Here is a 12,790-nt window from a genome sequence, read left to right on the forward strand (position 1 = left end):
TCGTTTTAAGCTGTTTCTTTGAAATAAATGTTTATAATATTTTACCAGGTAGATGACACACCAGATTCAAGTAATAGTATTTGCAGTGAGAAGTTCAACCAGCACACTTCTGCAGCTCAGGTGAACGTCTACCCTGACCACATATAAAACTTACATATACACCAGATGTTTTATTGTAAGATACCTCGGTGGTGGGTACTTACAAAATAATGTACCAGTGAGAAAAAGAGTAAGTACGTAGGCATGATGAGTTTTAGTAAGATTTAAGTAGGAACTTCTACTGAAACTCCAACCCTTAACACTTAGTCAGATACTGCTGTCCTGGCTCTGCTGGTGCAAGAATAAGCATCAAAAATGCCTCTCACTTCACACACTGGCATGACTGCTGGGATTGTATGAACGTGTTTAGCGCTGCTGCAGCTCAGCTTTTATCACTCAACCAGTTTAGTTCCCATGTTTTGCACACAGCAGACTGATGCAGATAGCCAGATCTCTTATCTCCTACTATTTCCAGTGGTTGTGCTTATCATAAGTGGCTGAAATGAGGAAGGAGAAAAATTTCACCTGTCTGCATCTGTGCAATCCAAACTGGTCTGATATAGATGCTGGAAGGCAATCAATAGGAACTACTCTTGAGAACTTTTTTTTCCGTTCATCACCCCAGAATGAGGAAGTGAAGGCACTGAAGTTAAGTCAGAACTACTACAATTTGTTCATGTCAGGGTTGGGTATAGACACAAGCAGTCCAAATAATGATTTGAGGACTTGTGAACTTCTTGGAGCCCTTGCAGGTCTGGCCTTTCTCTTCTGCACAATTAGTTCTGCTCTCTGCAGTAACCGCTTGTGTGAGAACACGTGCTATGGCATATCAGCTCATCAAGAGCGTGTTTGTGCTGTGTCAAGAAATGCAGAGAGATTAGTGTGGGCTCTGTGCTATGTTAAGTCATTGCAAGGTACTTGCTCCACAATGGTAATAACAAGGATATGGAATCTCCTCAGATACATTTTGTTGCTAAATAGTGGATACAGTACACACATCCAACAACTCCTCTGCCCTTCTGCAAGATGATTTTACTGCCTGCAATCTGTAGAACATTTACAGCAGGAAAATGCTCAATACTAATAGCATTAATAGTGTTTTATGGTGTTTTTACAGTTTGTGGGGTAGCTTATTAACAATGATGACAGCGGAAATTAAATCAGTTACTTAAATTAAAAGCTGTTATGATTTAAATTTTGTACTTCCAGGGAATTACTACTAATCATGTATACCTCATGTTCACTAACGATTTATCACTTAATTTTTCTCATTAATGGAATTAGATTATAAGTAACTGCCTTAAACTTGCAGCTTTTAATTTAACCTTAAAATAGGCCTTTTTCTTTTTTTTGTTCTGTAGCATTTTGAATGTTGCTATTGAACTTACCAATGTTTTTAAGTAGTTAGCTTAAACAATGTCATACTTCAGATAATGATTGTTCCTCAGTGAATTAATGAGCATTTTTCAAAATGACCTTCACTGAACGGAGCTGATTGATGAATATTGCACAGATGGATTGTTTTGTCTATCTTAACAAGGATCCTCCAGAAGAGGACAAGATGTCCCTAGTAATCCCAAAATAAAAAGAGAAAAGGTTGAGACCTGTGGACTGCAGAGAGAATGATTCTGTTCAGTGTGTTGCTTCAAAAGTTACTTAAATTTGTACAATTATGTCAAATCACCATCTACCTGCTGCTTTCCTGGGTCTGTTCTGCTTTTAGTCATTCTTTGGGTCTCTGTCCATTTCCACAGAAGCCCGTTGACTACACGTTCTCTAGAAGTGCTTCTCTTCTTCCTCTGCCTTAGTCTTAGGGAAATGCATGAGCGAAGCCACTTTCAGGGCTCAGATTTTGAAGTTAAGTTACCACTGCATTATCCCAAGCTAACAAATTGACTATCTTCTATCTGGCTATGGATATTAGTGACACTTCAGTTATACTCCTGAGCAGTTAACATAATGCTATGTCACTGATCAATATTAGGCAGAAAAATGTACAACTCTGGAGCACAAATAGTTTTCCCCAACTCCTTAGCATACTTGAAACAACTTGTATGTGCTGTGTAAATAATACCATGTCCTGAAAAATTGGATGACTTATTTTTTCACCACTTTGTCTTGCATCATGTTGTCCTCTGTTTTTCATCAAAGTAGTGTACTTGCTGCCTTCCTTTTTAGCCCAGTCTCTCTTTTTCTTTGATATGGATTTTCTCATTTCTTAAAACACTGTGCCACGAAGCCTTCAGCTTTTTATAAGCTCCAGTATGGGCTTTTGAGCAACACAGGAGCCACTGGGAGTTGGAGCTGACAGAGCTGCTGGGAGGAAGAGCGGTGATGAGTGGCAAGGAAAGTCTGGATCCTGTAAGCAGGACAGGAGCAGCAAGGGTGAGCAGGAATTGCTTTCTGCCATTTACTGGCTTTGAAATCTGTCTTAAAACCTTTTCTTCTTATTTCTGATTTGTCATAGTATTTCGTGCTGAAACACAGTAAGATATATTATGACAACATGCGGTTCAAGGCAAAGATCAGTAATTTAAGAGTTAATGCTCGAAGTTTGATTGCACGTGACTGGTTTTGTTCTGTAATGAAACTAGAAATAGTAGGATACTCCTTCATTATGAAGTGATCTTAAGTGATTTCATTTATCTGAGTACACTGAACTTCAGGCTGCATTCTGCAGTCACCAGGCTCTGATACGAGTGCATGCGTTTGCATTCGGCTGTGCAGATGAGACAGATTTGCTCTTTTCCACTAAAACATGCAACTCTTCTTTGAAGGTGTTTCTTAACCTCATCCAAGAAGGGGAGGAAATTAGTCATGTTTCGAACGTGAAATCTCCGCATGTTGCTTTAGGCATACATCTGGCTACATGGCTGGAAAATGTTAGCAAAGTGTCTAGTCTCAACCTCTTAAGTCCTGCCATGGGACTGAAGAGATAACATTACAGTGTGCTTCACAGTCCCATTTTGCACTCTAGGGGTTCAGCAGCTCTGAATCCTAGTAGAGAGCAAAGCTGCGAGGCCACAGGGGCTTTCAACCCTCCTCTGCCTGGCCATACTGCAGCTCTAATCGCCTCCATGTTGCTCCTCTCCCTCAGGGCCAAAGCTGCGAGCAGGCTCCAGCGGCAGTCCGGACAGGGCCAGGTGAGGGCGAGGTGTGGTAGTGGCACCTGCCTGTTTCTCCGGCACTTTTTTTGCCACAAATACATACCACTGTTAGCCCAGTTCCAGTATTGGGTCATGGCTATGAACTGGGTCTGTGGTATGTAATGTGACTGAGGTGTGATGGCCGCAATAGGGTGGCTTAAAGCTGAACGGTGTACCTGGATTGTCGACTTGTCACAAACGCTGGGCCATGACCCGAGGAAACCACAGCATGCAGTTCTGAGCCAGACATGTGCTTGCACTGGGCTGCATTGGGCCATGGTAAATGCTGTTTATGTGACACTCAGGTTCCTTTTTTCAAGTTGTGGTCTGAGTGTGGAAAGCCAGCTGTGTTTTCCTGGAGGAGTTGTTTTATTGTTGGAGCAGTAAATATAGAATACCAACATGCTCTGCTGGAATGAGAAGTAATGTTTTTTGTTGTTGTTTGTTTGTTTTTTAACTGTTACATGTTATATGCATTAACTGTAAACATTTCCAAGGAACTTGCATCTGCAGAGGGAAGGGGAAGTGTTCTTAATTAGGGAAGTCAAACTGAGATTAGCTTGGGACACGCTTTCATGTTAGATCCCATATAAGGATGAATTCAGGACGTGCTTTTGAATTTGCAGACTTGAATCCGTTTTAAAATACGCCAAGCTATGGTACAAGCGCGGTTTTGAATTAGAAAAATAAATAATTAGAAAATAATCAAAATACAGGTGAAAAAACAAAAATCTACAGGGAAATACATAGTTCTCGGTTCCTTGCGTCCAGGAGAAAATACTTAGTTGCTTTATACTTGTATTGATTCACTACATGAAATTCTGTGATCCTTTGGACTTTGAGATACGTGCACCTGTTATTGAAATATCTTTGAATGCTGGATAGCTTGTGCTGATGAGTGTCATTTAATACTGAAGAATTGCATATGGGGGGAAAAAGAAAAGGTGGTGAAGCACTGTGTTTGAGTGCGGATGAGCATCTGAGCTACTGTTTTACTGCATGCTCGTGCATTAAATTTAGAATAAAATGAAACACATTTTCCTTTGTCAGATCAGTAAATTAGAGGAAAAGAACTGGAAATAGCTGATGATTCAAGATAAATGCTGTGACTCACTGACTCCAGTGTCAGTGTAACGATAAAAGCTTTTTGTTCAGCAAAGGTGGTTTAAGCTTTAGTTCGGCTGGGGTGCACTAACTGTGCACGTGATCCCCCAAATCCATCTGAAGGACATTAATACTTAGGACTTTACTCTGCTGTGCCATTCAGTAAGGAACTGAATGTTCCAAGGGCACAGCACAGCCGAAACTGAGCAGCACTGGTCCCTGTGCCTGTGAGGCCCATCTCCTACGGCCCAACCATGGCCTCCATTACAGGCCTCGATGTGCCTGGGAGCTGGCTGGGCTGCAGGGCGCCAGCCCCTGCCACACGGTGCCTGCCCTCGGGGACCCAGGCTTTCAGCTGCTCCAAATGATGGCTTCTGGATTGCTCTTGGAGTCAGGTGAATTTGTACCGGCTGGAGGTAGGCCCCAGACGTCTTTCGGGAGTGGGGGCAGCAATGCCAGAAGGGCTTGTGTCTGTGTGGTGAGGCCTCGCCCTGAGCCCGCCATGATGGGTGGCCGTTGCCACAGCTGTGGTAATTGCTGTAGTGATGGCAGCTGTGTGCGTAGTTAGGGTTGTGTGGAGGAATGGGCTGCCCTCAGTAGGTATCTGAAGCTGGAGAAGGTCTTCTCTTCTGGACAACATGGTCTACCTCTTTGTGGCTTAATTTAAGGTAAGTGTTTTTTTTGGATTACACCAGAAAAAGGGTACGGTTTTCATTTTTTAGCAGGGGTTCTTGTGTGGTTCTTTGAAGGACTTGTGCTGGGTTTGGAGAATTGGTGTTGTAGCTGGGATATGTGGTGCGTTACTGTGAGCCAATCTACTTCTGAATTTAAGGTGGAATGCTAAATAAATTGATTCTATGTTTTAAGTCTAGATGTTTGGATAGGGCTGTATTAAAATACAGCTGTATTTGGGTTAGTATAGTTGTGTTCTGTGAAAAATGAAGCAAATTCTCTCAGCTTGAAGCCAAGCACCTAGATAAGAGTTTTCAGTGATCCACCTGATTTGGTGGAGCTGCTGTAGGTTTGTGTGGTGTTGCCTTTTAACTATGGGACTTGTGTGGCTGAGGTCTCTTGACTCAAGTTTTCTAAGCTTTCACTAACTGCTGAAAATAAAACCACCTTTGGCAATGCAAATTAACGTATCTAAGATTTGTTTTCTTCCGTGGGCAGAATGCTTTGCAAACTGTACCTGAATTGTATATAAACAAGCATGTTAACCTCTTCCTGCTACTTTCAATGTCATTGATCTGCCATTTTTCAAGTATTATCTTACTTATGATTGTGACATTGTTTGATGTAAAAATTACAGCAACTAAGTGTTTTTTATGTAATTGCATTGCCATTTGCCTGTCTATCAGGGCATGTATGTCCTTTGCTATCACATAAATGTTCTGAGGCTTATGCTTAAAAAGCTCCTCAAAAAGAAACAAAACCACATCTGGAGTAAAATAAAATCTCTTGTGAATTGATGTAGAGGTTATAAACAGCTTTCACAGATACGGTGTAAGATCTTCCTTGCTCCTCCTAAAAGCAGCAACAGCTATGCCCCAGCAGTAGGGTTGTTGCAATGCTGTTCTTGAAAATGGAGAATATGTGAAACAAACTGGGAATTTCTCTTGTGAGAGACAGCAGTGTGCATTTGCAGAGTGTGATGAATTTGGAGGAAGCATGAGGTGAAGCTGTGCAGCCCAGGAGAGCCTGAGCTCTTGAACAGATTTCCTGTGACCTTATGCAAGCTCCACTGTGGCTTTCCTCCATCTTCATTATAGGCCTTGGGGCAAAGGGTTACTTTGTCTATTAAAGGAATAATACGAAAAGTAAAGCCTGTAGGGTTACTTTGTGTTCAGATGCGCCTTGGAAACAATATTAGAGACAGATAAAGCTTTGGCTACTCCGAATAGGGGCAGCACCTGTGCTGGGCCAGGCGGTTATTGGGGGCAGCTGGCATCTTGTTGTGGACTCTGAATACTTGGAGGATTTGGGGTGTGTGGTTTTTTTGGTTTTGTTTTCCCCATTTATTGTTGTGGTTGTTTTCTAACTTTCTTGAAAGTAACTTTTTGGCCATTGACTTCTTGTGAAATTCATCTTGAGATATTTGGATACTGTGAAATTTCTGAGAAGAGAAATGAGGTATATGGGGAAAAAGGTTTGGATTTGTAGATTCATTATTTTGCTTGGATTTTATGTCTTCAAAAAATTTTATGAGAGATTTTTCAAAGTGGGCCAAGTTCTTCAGCACTGAGCTTTAATGGTGATGAACGTGAATACTTAAGATATTTAAGTTTTCTGAGTGTTGTAAGTGTCAAAAGGCTTCTATCAAACACACTACATGTATTCTCTGCATGTCAACAGCCCTGTTTATTTCTGGTAGGTGCTACTAATAGTTTCAAGTAAATGTGTACTGGTTTCACCAAACATTTTTTTTTTTCAGAACTTTACATAAAAGTGTCTTATTTGTTAGAAGCCTAACCATTCTTAATACTGTAAGTTGTGTATCCTAGTAAATCAGAAACAGTATATTTATTGGGTTAGAATTTTTAAACTCATTGCATTTCCTGGTGGTTTGAATTTTCTTCTAACATCTGAGGAATAGGAGGTGGAATAGTTACCTGAAACTGTATCAGCACGCTCTGTGTGATGTAGAACTTAATCCCTTTTTAGTATTTTATTACAAAAATAGGCAAACATGAATTATTTTGCAACAACTAGCTGCATCCATTTTCTGTGCAATAGCTGAATGTGGTGTCAAGAAGCCACAGAACTGGTGATATTAGAGATTGGTTTCAAGGTTAGAAATCATAGGAATATTCAAATCCTTCAGCATTCCAAGTCTCAGAAATGGACTCATTTTAAACTGCACTGCTAAACTACTCCAGAATGTACTCCCAGATGTTGTCTCTTCCACACTCAGCTTGGAGCACACATGTAAGTGCAATGCAAAGAGAAGAGGCTTTTGGAAAGTGGGGGTAGGAGCCTCTGCAGGGTCAGGGCACCTCTGTTGGAGGCTGATGGAGGTGTGCTGAAAGCTCAGCGTGCCCAGTTAGCTCTGTTTTTCCAGGGACAGGCATGTAAGGGAGAACTAGAAGGCAGCTTTTGCTAATAGTTGTGTGCTCACTCGTCTGGAAACTTCCTCAGTTGTGCTAATGGTTTAGGATTAAGTCTTTCTGCAATTTTATTTTAAGAAACAAAACAAAACTTTTTTTGGTGAATTATCTCACTGTCTGTGCTGCCTTATTTAATGGCTATGAGAGAAAGCTGTGAGAGAAATCTGCTCCCATACACTGCTGTTTGCAGATTTTTCCAATTAGTTGGGAGGCTGGGGTTGCCTTGATAACCTGATATATGTTGCAGGCTGGAGAGGAAAGATGTTTGTACATGTCCTCAGAAGAATTATTGATTTCCCTCCAATAAAGATGTACTAATATCTGTTGTCAACTGAACTTTGCTACCTGAGAATTATTTGCTGAAAGAAAACTGTTTCTTGGGAACTATTACCTCAATAAATGAAGTTTCTGCTAACACCACTAAAACACCTTGCTGGTATTGAGTTGCTGCTTATCATAGTTTGGTTGTACTCTGATGGAAGTAAAGTAGATGGAAAACAATTTTATTGTTTACTCTTATGCCTGTGTAAATAGGAAATTTATCCTAATGACTGGATGGGACATAATTGGAAGTGAGTTTTCAAGGAGGTAATATGTGTGTTAATTATGAGTGTGAACTGACCATCAGACTTTTCTCTGCTTGATCCTCTTAACACTGGTAAGCATCGTTATCTTTCCTAATGACCCGTGATGACTGAAAGTAGTACTGTTCTACTCCATGATTTTGTTGTGGACATCTGGTTACCAAAACAATGTCCCCAGAGAGTTTTAAACTGATTAAAATGCTTAGGGTATCTCCAGAGCTTCCACAATTGTAAGGCTCAGATTTTTTTTTTTTTTTTAAGGCTTATATCCCAGATAAAGGAGGTAGTGTGGGTAGGACTGGGACAATGCATTAGGAAGGCTGGATTTACCTCACAGCGCAGTGCTTGGCGTGGTTGCAGTGTGACCTTGGAGAAGTGGCTTTGCTTCTGTAAATTAGGGCAATGAAAAAGGGTAGCAGTTGCAACCGAAGGTCCTGGAGTATTGAAATGTTAACAGAAACCTGCTACAGGAAACCCCACAGTGTGCTGCAGCCAGCAGCAAATGTTTCTGTGCTTTCCTCTTTAAAAGGTAAATGTATGGGAGGGGGAAAAACAAAAAACAAAACAAACGAACATCAAAATTCAACTCCTAGGACACAAAATGCTTTTGTTCGGTGGATTTGTTAACCAGATTCATTGAGGTACTCAAATATTCCAGAGCAGATGCTCTGCATCAGATCTGTAATACTAGCACAGGGATAGCACATCAGAACTGGCAGCATGTTGTTGGCTTAGTGTCATGCTCAGCTTTTGCTGGAAGATATTTAAATATTTTATAACGCAGCTTTAAGTCAGGATTTAAACTTAAGAAACTGGTTGGTTCATTGCAACTTCATCTTCTATGGTTGGTTCGCTGCGTTCAGCCACAGGCTTGTGGTTTGGTCGGTTTGCAAGTGAAAAATAAACATGGAAAAAGTTAAGCCTGGTTGAAGCAACTTTTTTTATTAATGCAAGCACATCCAGTCAAACACGGAATATCCTGCTTTATGGTACAGCTTTATATTTAGCATTTCAGCTCAGAATAGCAAAACACAGAATTTAAAGAATGTATCAAACTGAGGGAAGAAAAATAAAAAGGAACCAATGTGGATACTGCATTAATTTCAAGTATATACTAGGACTGATTGACCAGTGAAGTGCACATTCATGTGAAAGCTTTTTTCATACATTTACAGAAAGTGTTCTAAAATTGCATTTCAAATATATATTTTTCTTAAATTTTAAGCATCCCTTTTAAATCTCAGTTACATAAACAAAGCTGATATACAATCCCTTTTATAGTGTCCAACAACGTTACTAGCTAGAACATCTCTGAAAGTGCAAAACACTGTAATAATACAGTATAAATATTCTTACTCTAGTTCAGGGCTGAAGGTCTGTACTTCAGCACAGGAAAAATAGCAGCAGATCATAAGAATTATCCCGTCTCCTTCTCTGGGCTGTTCTTGTTAACAGTTAGTATTCCACTTCCTCCTCCTCCTCCATGGCCTAACTCGCTTTTGGTTCTCTTTGATTTCAGTGCTATGGGAATAGCAAAATGTTGATTATCTCTCTCCCTTACTGTTCTGATTTTAAGTATTTGTCAGGGAGCAGGAGGGAGAACAGGGAGAGAGGGAAGGCTCTTTAATATTTCACTGTACTACAGGGCCAACACAGCAAGCAATTTCTGTGAAGTGAATGCTGATGCTACGTGCAACAGTGGTGCTGCTCAAGGCTGTAGGCACTCAGCAAGAATAGTCTGCTGGACTGGAATAAACCTGACGCTCAGTCCAGCGAGGCTTGTCCCCGCTTCAACACAGGGCAGAGTAGGATACAAATTGTCTACTTGAAGTTGACTGTTTTTAAAGAAACTTGCGCAGAGGTCCTTGGCGAGGTTCTATGAGAGAGGCTGAAACCACTGCAAACTTCAGAGGGCTTTCTTTGGAAGAAAAATTCTGATACAACTGTCTGGCTCAAGTCACTATCTTTCCAAATGTCTGGCCATTGTGCCTTAGGAGAACAATTACTAGAAAGTATAGTAAATATTCATGGCTAATAGTTCATTAAACAAAATAGTTCTTAATCTGAGCCTATTTTCTCTTTTTCTGAACTTCGTGGTCAGGAGAGAAAGAAAATCCTGGAATGTATCAATTTTTTTCCTGAAATGGATAGCTTGAATCTTTAACTTTCTCATATGCTCATTTGGATAGCTAAATTAGGTGTAAAATCAAAGCTTAAAGGAGAAGTTAGAAATGCTGAGCATCAGTGGATTTACAGATCACCTCTGATTCTGAACTGGGTTCAAAGGCTTGATCAATTTCTTATGTTGTTTTCTGATGTATTTCAATGGGTTCTAGTCCAGACTGTTAATCATGGCTTGCAAAATACTATAAACCATTTACGATGCAAGTTGGTCTCTGCTTTAATTGTCTTGAAGTCCAAGCTAGCATTTTCAAAGGAAACAAGGGATTTAAATGCCCGAGTCAGTAGAGATGAACTCTTTGGAAATTTCAGCCTTAGTTTCAAATTGGACATCTGAGTATACTTCCCTCTCCCTAATTCATGTATGGTTTTTTTTACATAAATTGTTTGCAGAAAGACACAATGAACCTGTTTTGCAGAGATAATCTAGGTTAGACATCCTTCTCTTAAAGAAAAAAAAATAAAAAAAAATCCCTGATTTTTAAAAAGGAAAACACAAACTATTCTGACAGCCAGAATTTAAAGGATAGTTTCCAGAAGTATTAAAACTTAGAAGTGTGCATCTTCACACATGCACACACATACGCACACACAAACGCACATCCCCCAGCAGTTACCCCACCTTCTCTTTAAGTCACGTAACAAAAATATGTTTGCTGCACCGTCAATGTTATAGGCAGGTATACTCTACCTCATGTGCCATATTCTCTGTTTTATTTAAAAAGTACATTGTAGCTGGTTTTGAGACATCCATATTTTTATTTTCTTTTCTTCCAATCCAGCGTAATAGAAGGTACACTAAACAATACCAGTACCTTGTAAGGCACTATTTCTGATGTAGGAGAGGAACAGGCTTACTGCAGATGTCTAAGGCCTTGGCTCTACAAACACTCACGTGTATGATCAGTCTCGCTGATTTGAATGAAACCACAAGGATAGAGAGACATATTGAGTGTTCTGTAGGCTATTGGTCCAGTGGAGTATGTAACCTGAACACTGGCTGTAGCTGGGATGTGTTTTAATTTTGTTTTATTTTGGCGGAAGTAATAAAAAATAAAAATTTGGATGCTGATAGAATAAGATCTCCCCAGGGATCCCACCTCCCGCAATACACTTCATCTCTGAGAACAGGGCCCTGCCCTTTTTTCTTTTTTTTAAATAAAAAAACAAAATCCTTCACTTAAGTGCCTCGAGGTTGACATGTGAAATATTTACCACATTTTATTTCATAAAAGGTACTGTATATACAAAACAGACCTCAGCCAGTGAGGTCTTTCTTAGCTCAGTCCAAGTCTTTCAGGTTGTAAAAACACATTCGTTCTGTGTGCTTCAAAGTCTGCAGATCGGATCCAAAAATCTCAGGCCCTATTAAGCAGAGTTGTCCTAGAAAAAGTAATAAAAAATTTTCTATCACAACCACATTTTTCATAGTTTTGGTAAAGGTTGGCAATAGAACTATCTTGCATCAGTAGCTGGAAGCCTTTCTTCAAAGGACAGACTTTTCAACTGCTATAAGCTGACCTAACTCTAATTTCCAATAATAGTGCTGCCTTTAAATGAAAATATAACCTCTTTAACCTTCGAGCATTTAGGATGCGCTCAGACAAATAACATACTATTGCTTTCAGAACAGCCCTGGATTTAGCACAAGGTACATAGAGAGCACAGGTGTCTTAAGCGTGAAGTTCACGTGGCTTTCCTTGGAGACTCTGGGATTGCTGTCTACTCATGATGCAGTCATGATGTAGCTTGACTGCAGCTCAGGACATGCTGGATTCATCATTCATTCATTATCTGGTACAGATACCTCAGATCTAAATATGTAATGACTTGCAAAGGTCTAAATCTCTCATCTGAATTAACTGATCTCATGTATGTGGAATAGGCGCTTCTCACTCTAAAAGAGGGAGGAAGAGTCACTGAGAACTTCTCCCTTAATAAGAGTGTTTGTATAAAATTTCATCTTTTTATTACGTCTGTAAGGACATAAGTATGATGAATGATAACACCTTCTTGGTATCTTTATTTAATTGTCCCCCTGAGAAAAGCATGTCTGAAAACTGCTATGAATGTGGACTCTGTAACTCTATTTCATAGCCTAAACCAAGCATATTCTCTCTAATAGTCTCAGCAGTGATCCTGTAGCCTGCACTGGCTGGGAAAGCTGTATGTGAATCCTATTTGCATTTTTTTCAGATCTGTATTTTGAAGGGAAAAAATTACATTTAGGTCATAATGGTGCTATTTGTTGGGTTTGCAAACAGGAGGGAAGAAGCTAACAGCTTTGTACCCGTGTGCTCAGGGCTCAGAGAAGACTGTGAGTTGAGTGCACAAAAGTGCATACGAAGCAATCGCATGCCTGTGTATGTCTGCAAAAGCCCCATGTGCTAAGGAAGCTTTATACCTGAGTGTTTTCCAGCTGTCTTTTTCCATGTGGTTTTCGGGACCTTCGCTCTCAAAGGATGCAATAAACAGAGCTAGTAAATACAATAAGGATAATCAGATAAATGGGTTCTGTAACTGAAAAAAATACACATAATTGCTATATAGCAGGTGCAACCTAAGCCTTAATTCATGAGGTTTATTCTCATCAGGAGCCAACATGGAAGTGGTAATACATGCTTATCAATTT

General features: G+C 40.0%; 1 protein-coding gene across 3 annotated transcripts in view; it reads right to left on the reverse strand.

Moving 5' to 3' along the window:
• Nucleotides 1–8,898: 8,898 nt before the first annotated feature.
• RASGEF1A (RasGEF domain family member 1A) overlaps nt 8,899–12,790 on the reverse strand; it is a 49,096-nt gene continuing 45,204 nt past the window's right edge. For all 3 annotated transcript variants that reach the window (XM_080596403.1, XM_080596404.1, XM_080596405.1), the window contains exons 12-13: nt 12,563–12,635; nt 8,899–11,541 (exon numbers count right to left, since the gene is read on the reverse strand). In XM_080596403.1, coding sequence (XP_080452529.1) covers nt 11,517–11,541; nt 12,563–12,635 — 98 coding nt within the window. In that variant the 3' untranslated portion in view covers nt 8,899–11,516. The remainder of the gene's footprint in view (nt 11,542–12,562; nt 12,636–12,790) is intronic.

Source organism: Anser brachyrhynchus, assembly GCF_964034855.1.
Source record: "Anser brachyrhynchus genome assembly, chromosome: 6".
Lineage (NCBI taxonomy): Eukaryota > Metazoa > Chordata > Aves > Anseriformes > Anatidae > Anser > Anser brachyrhynchus.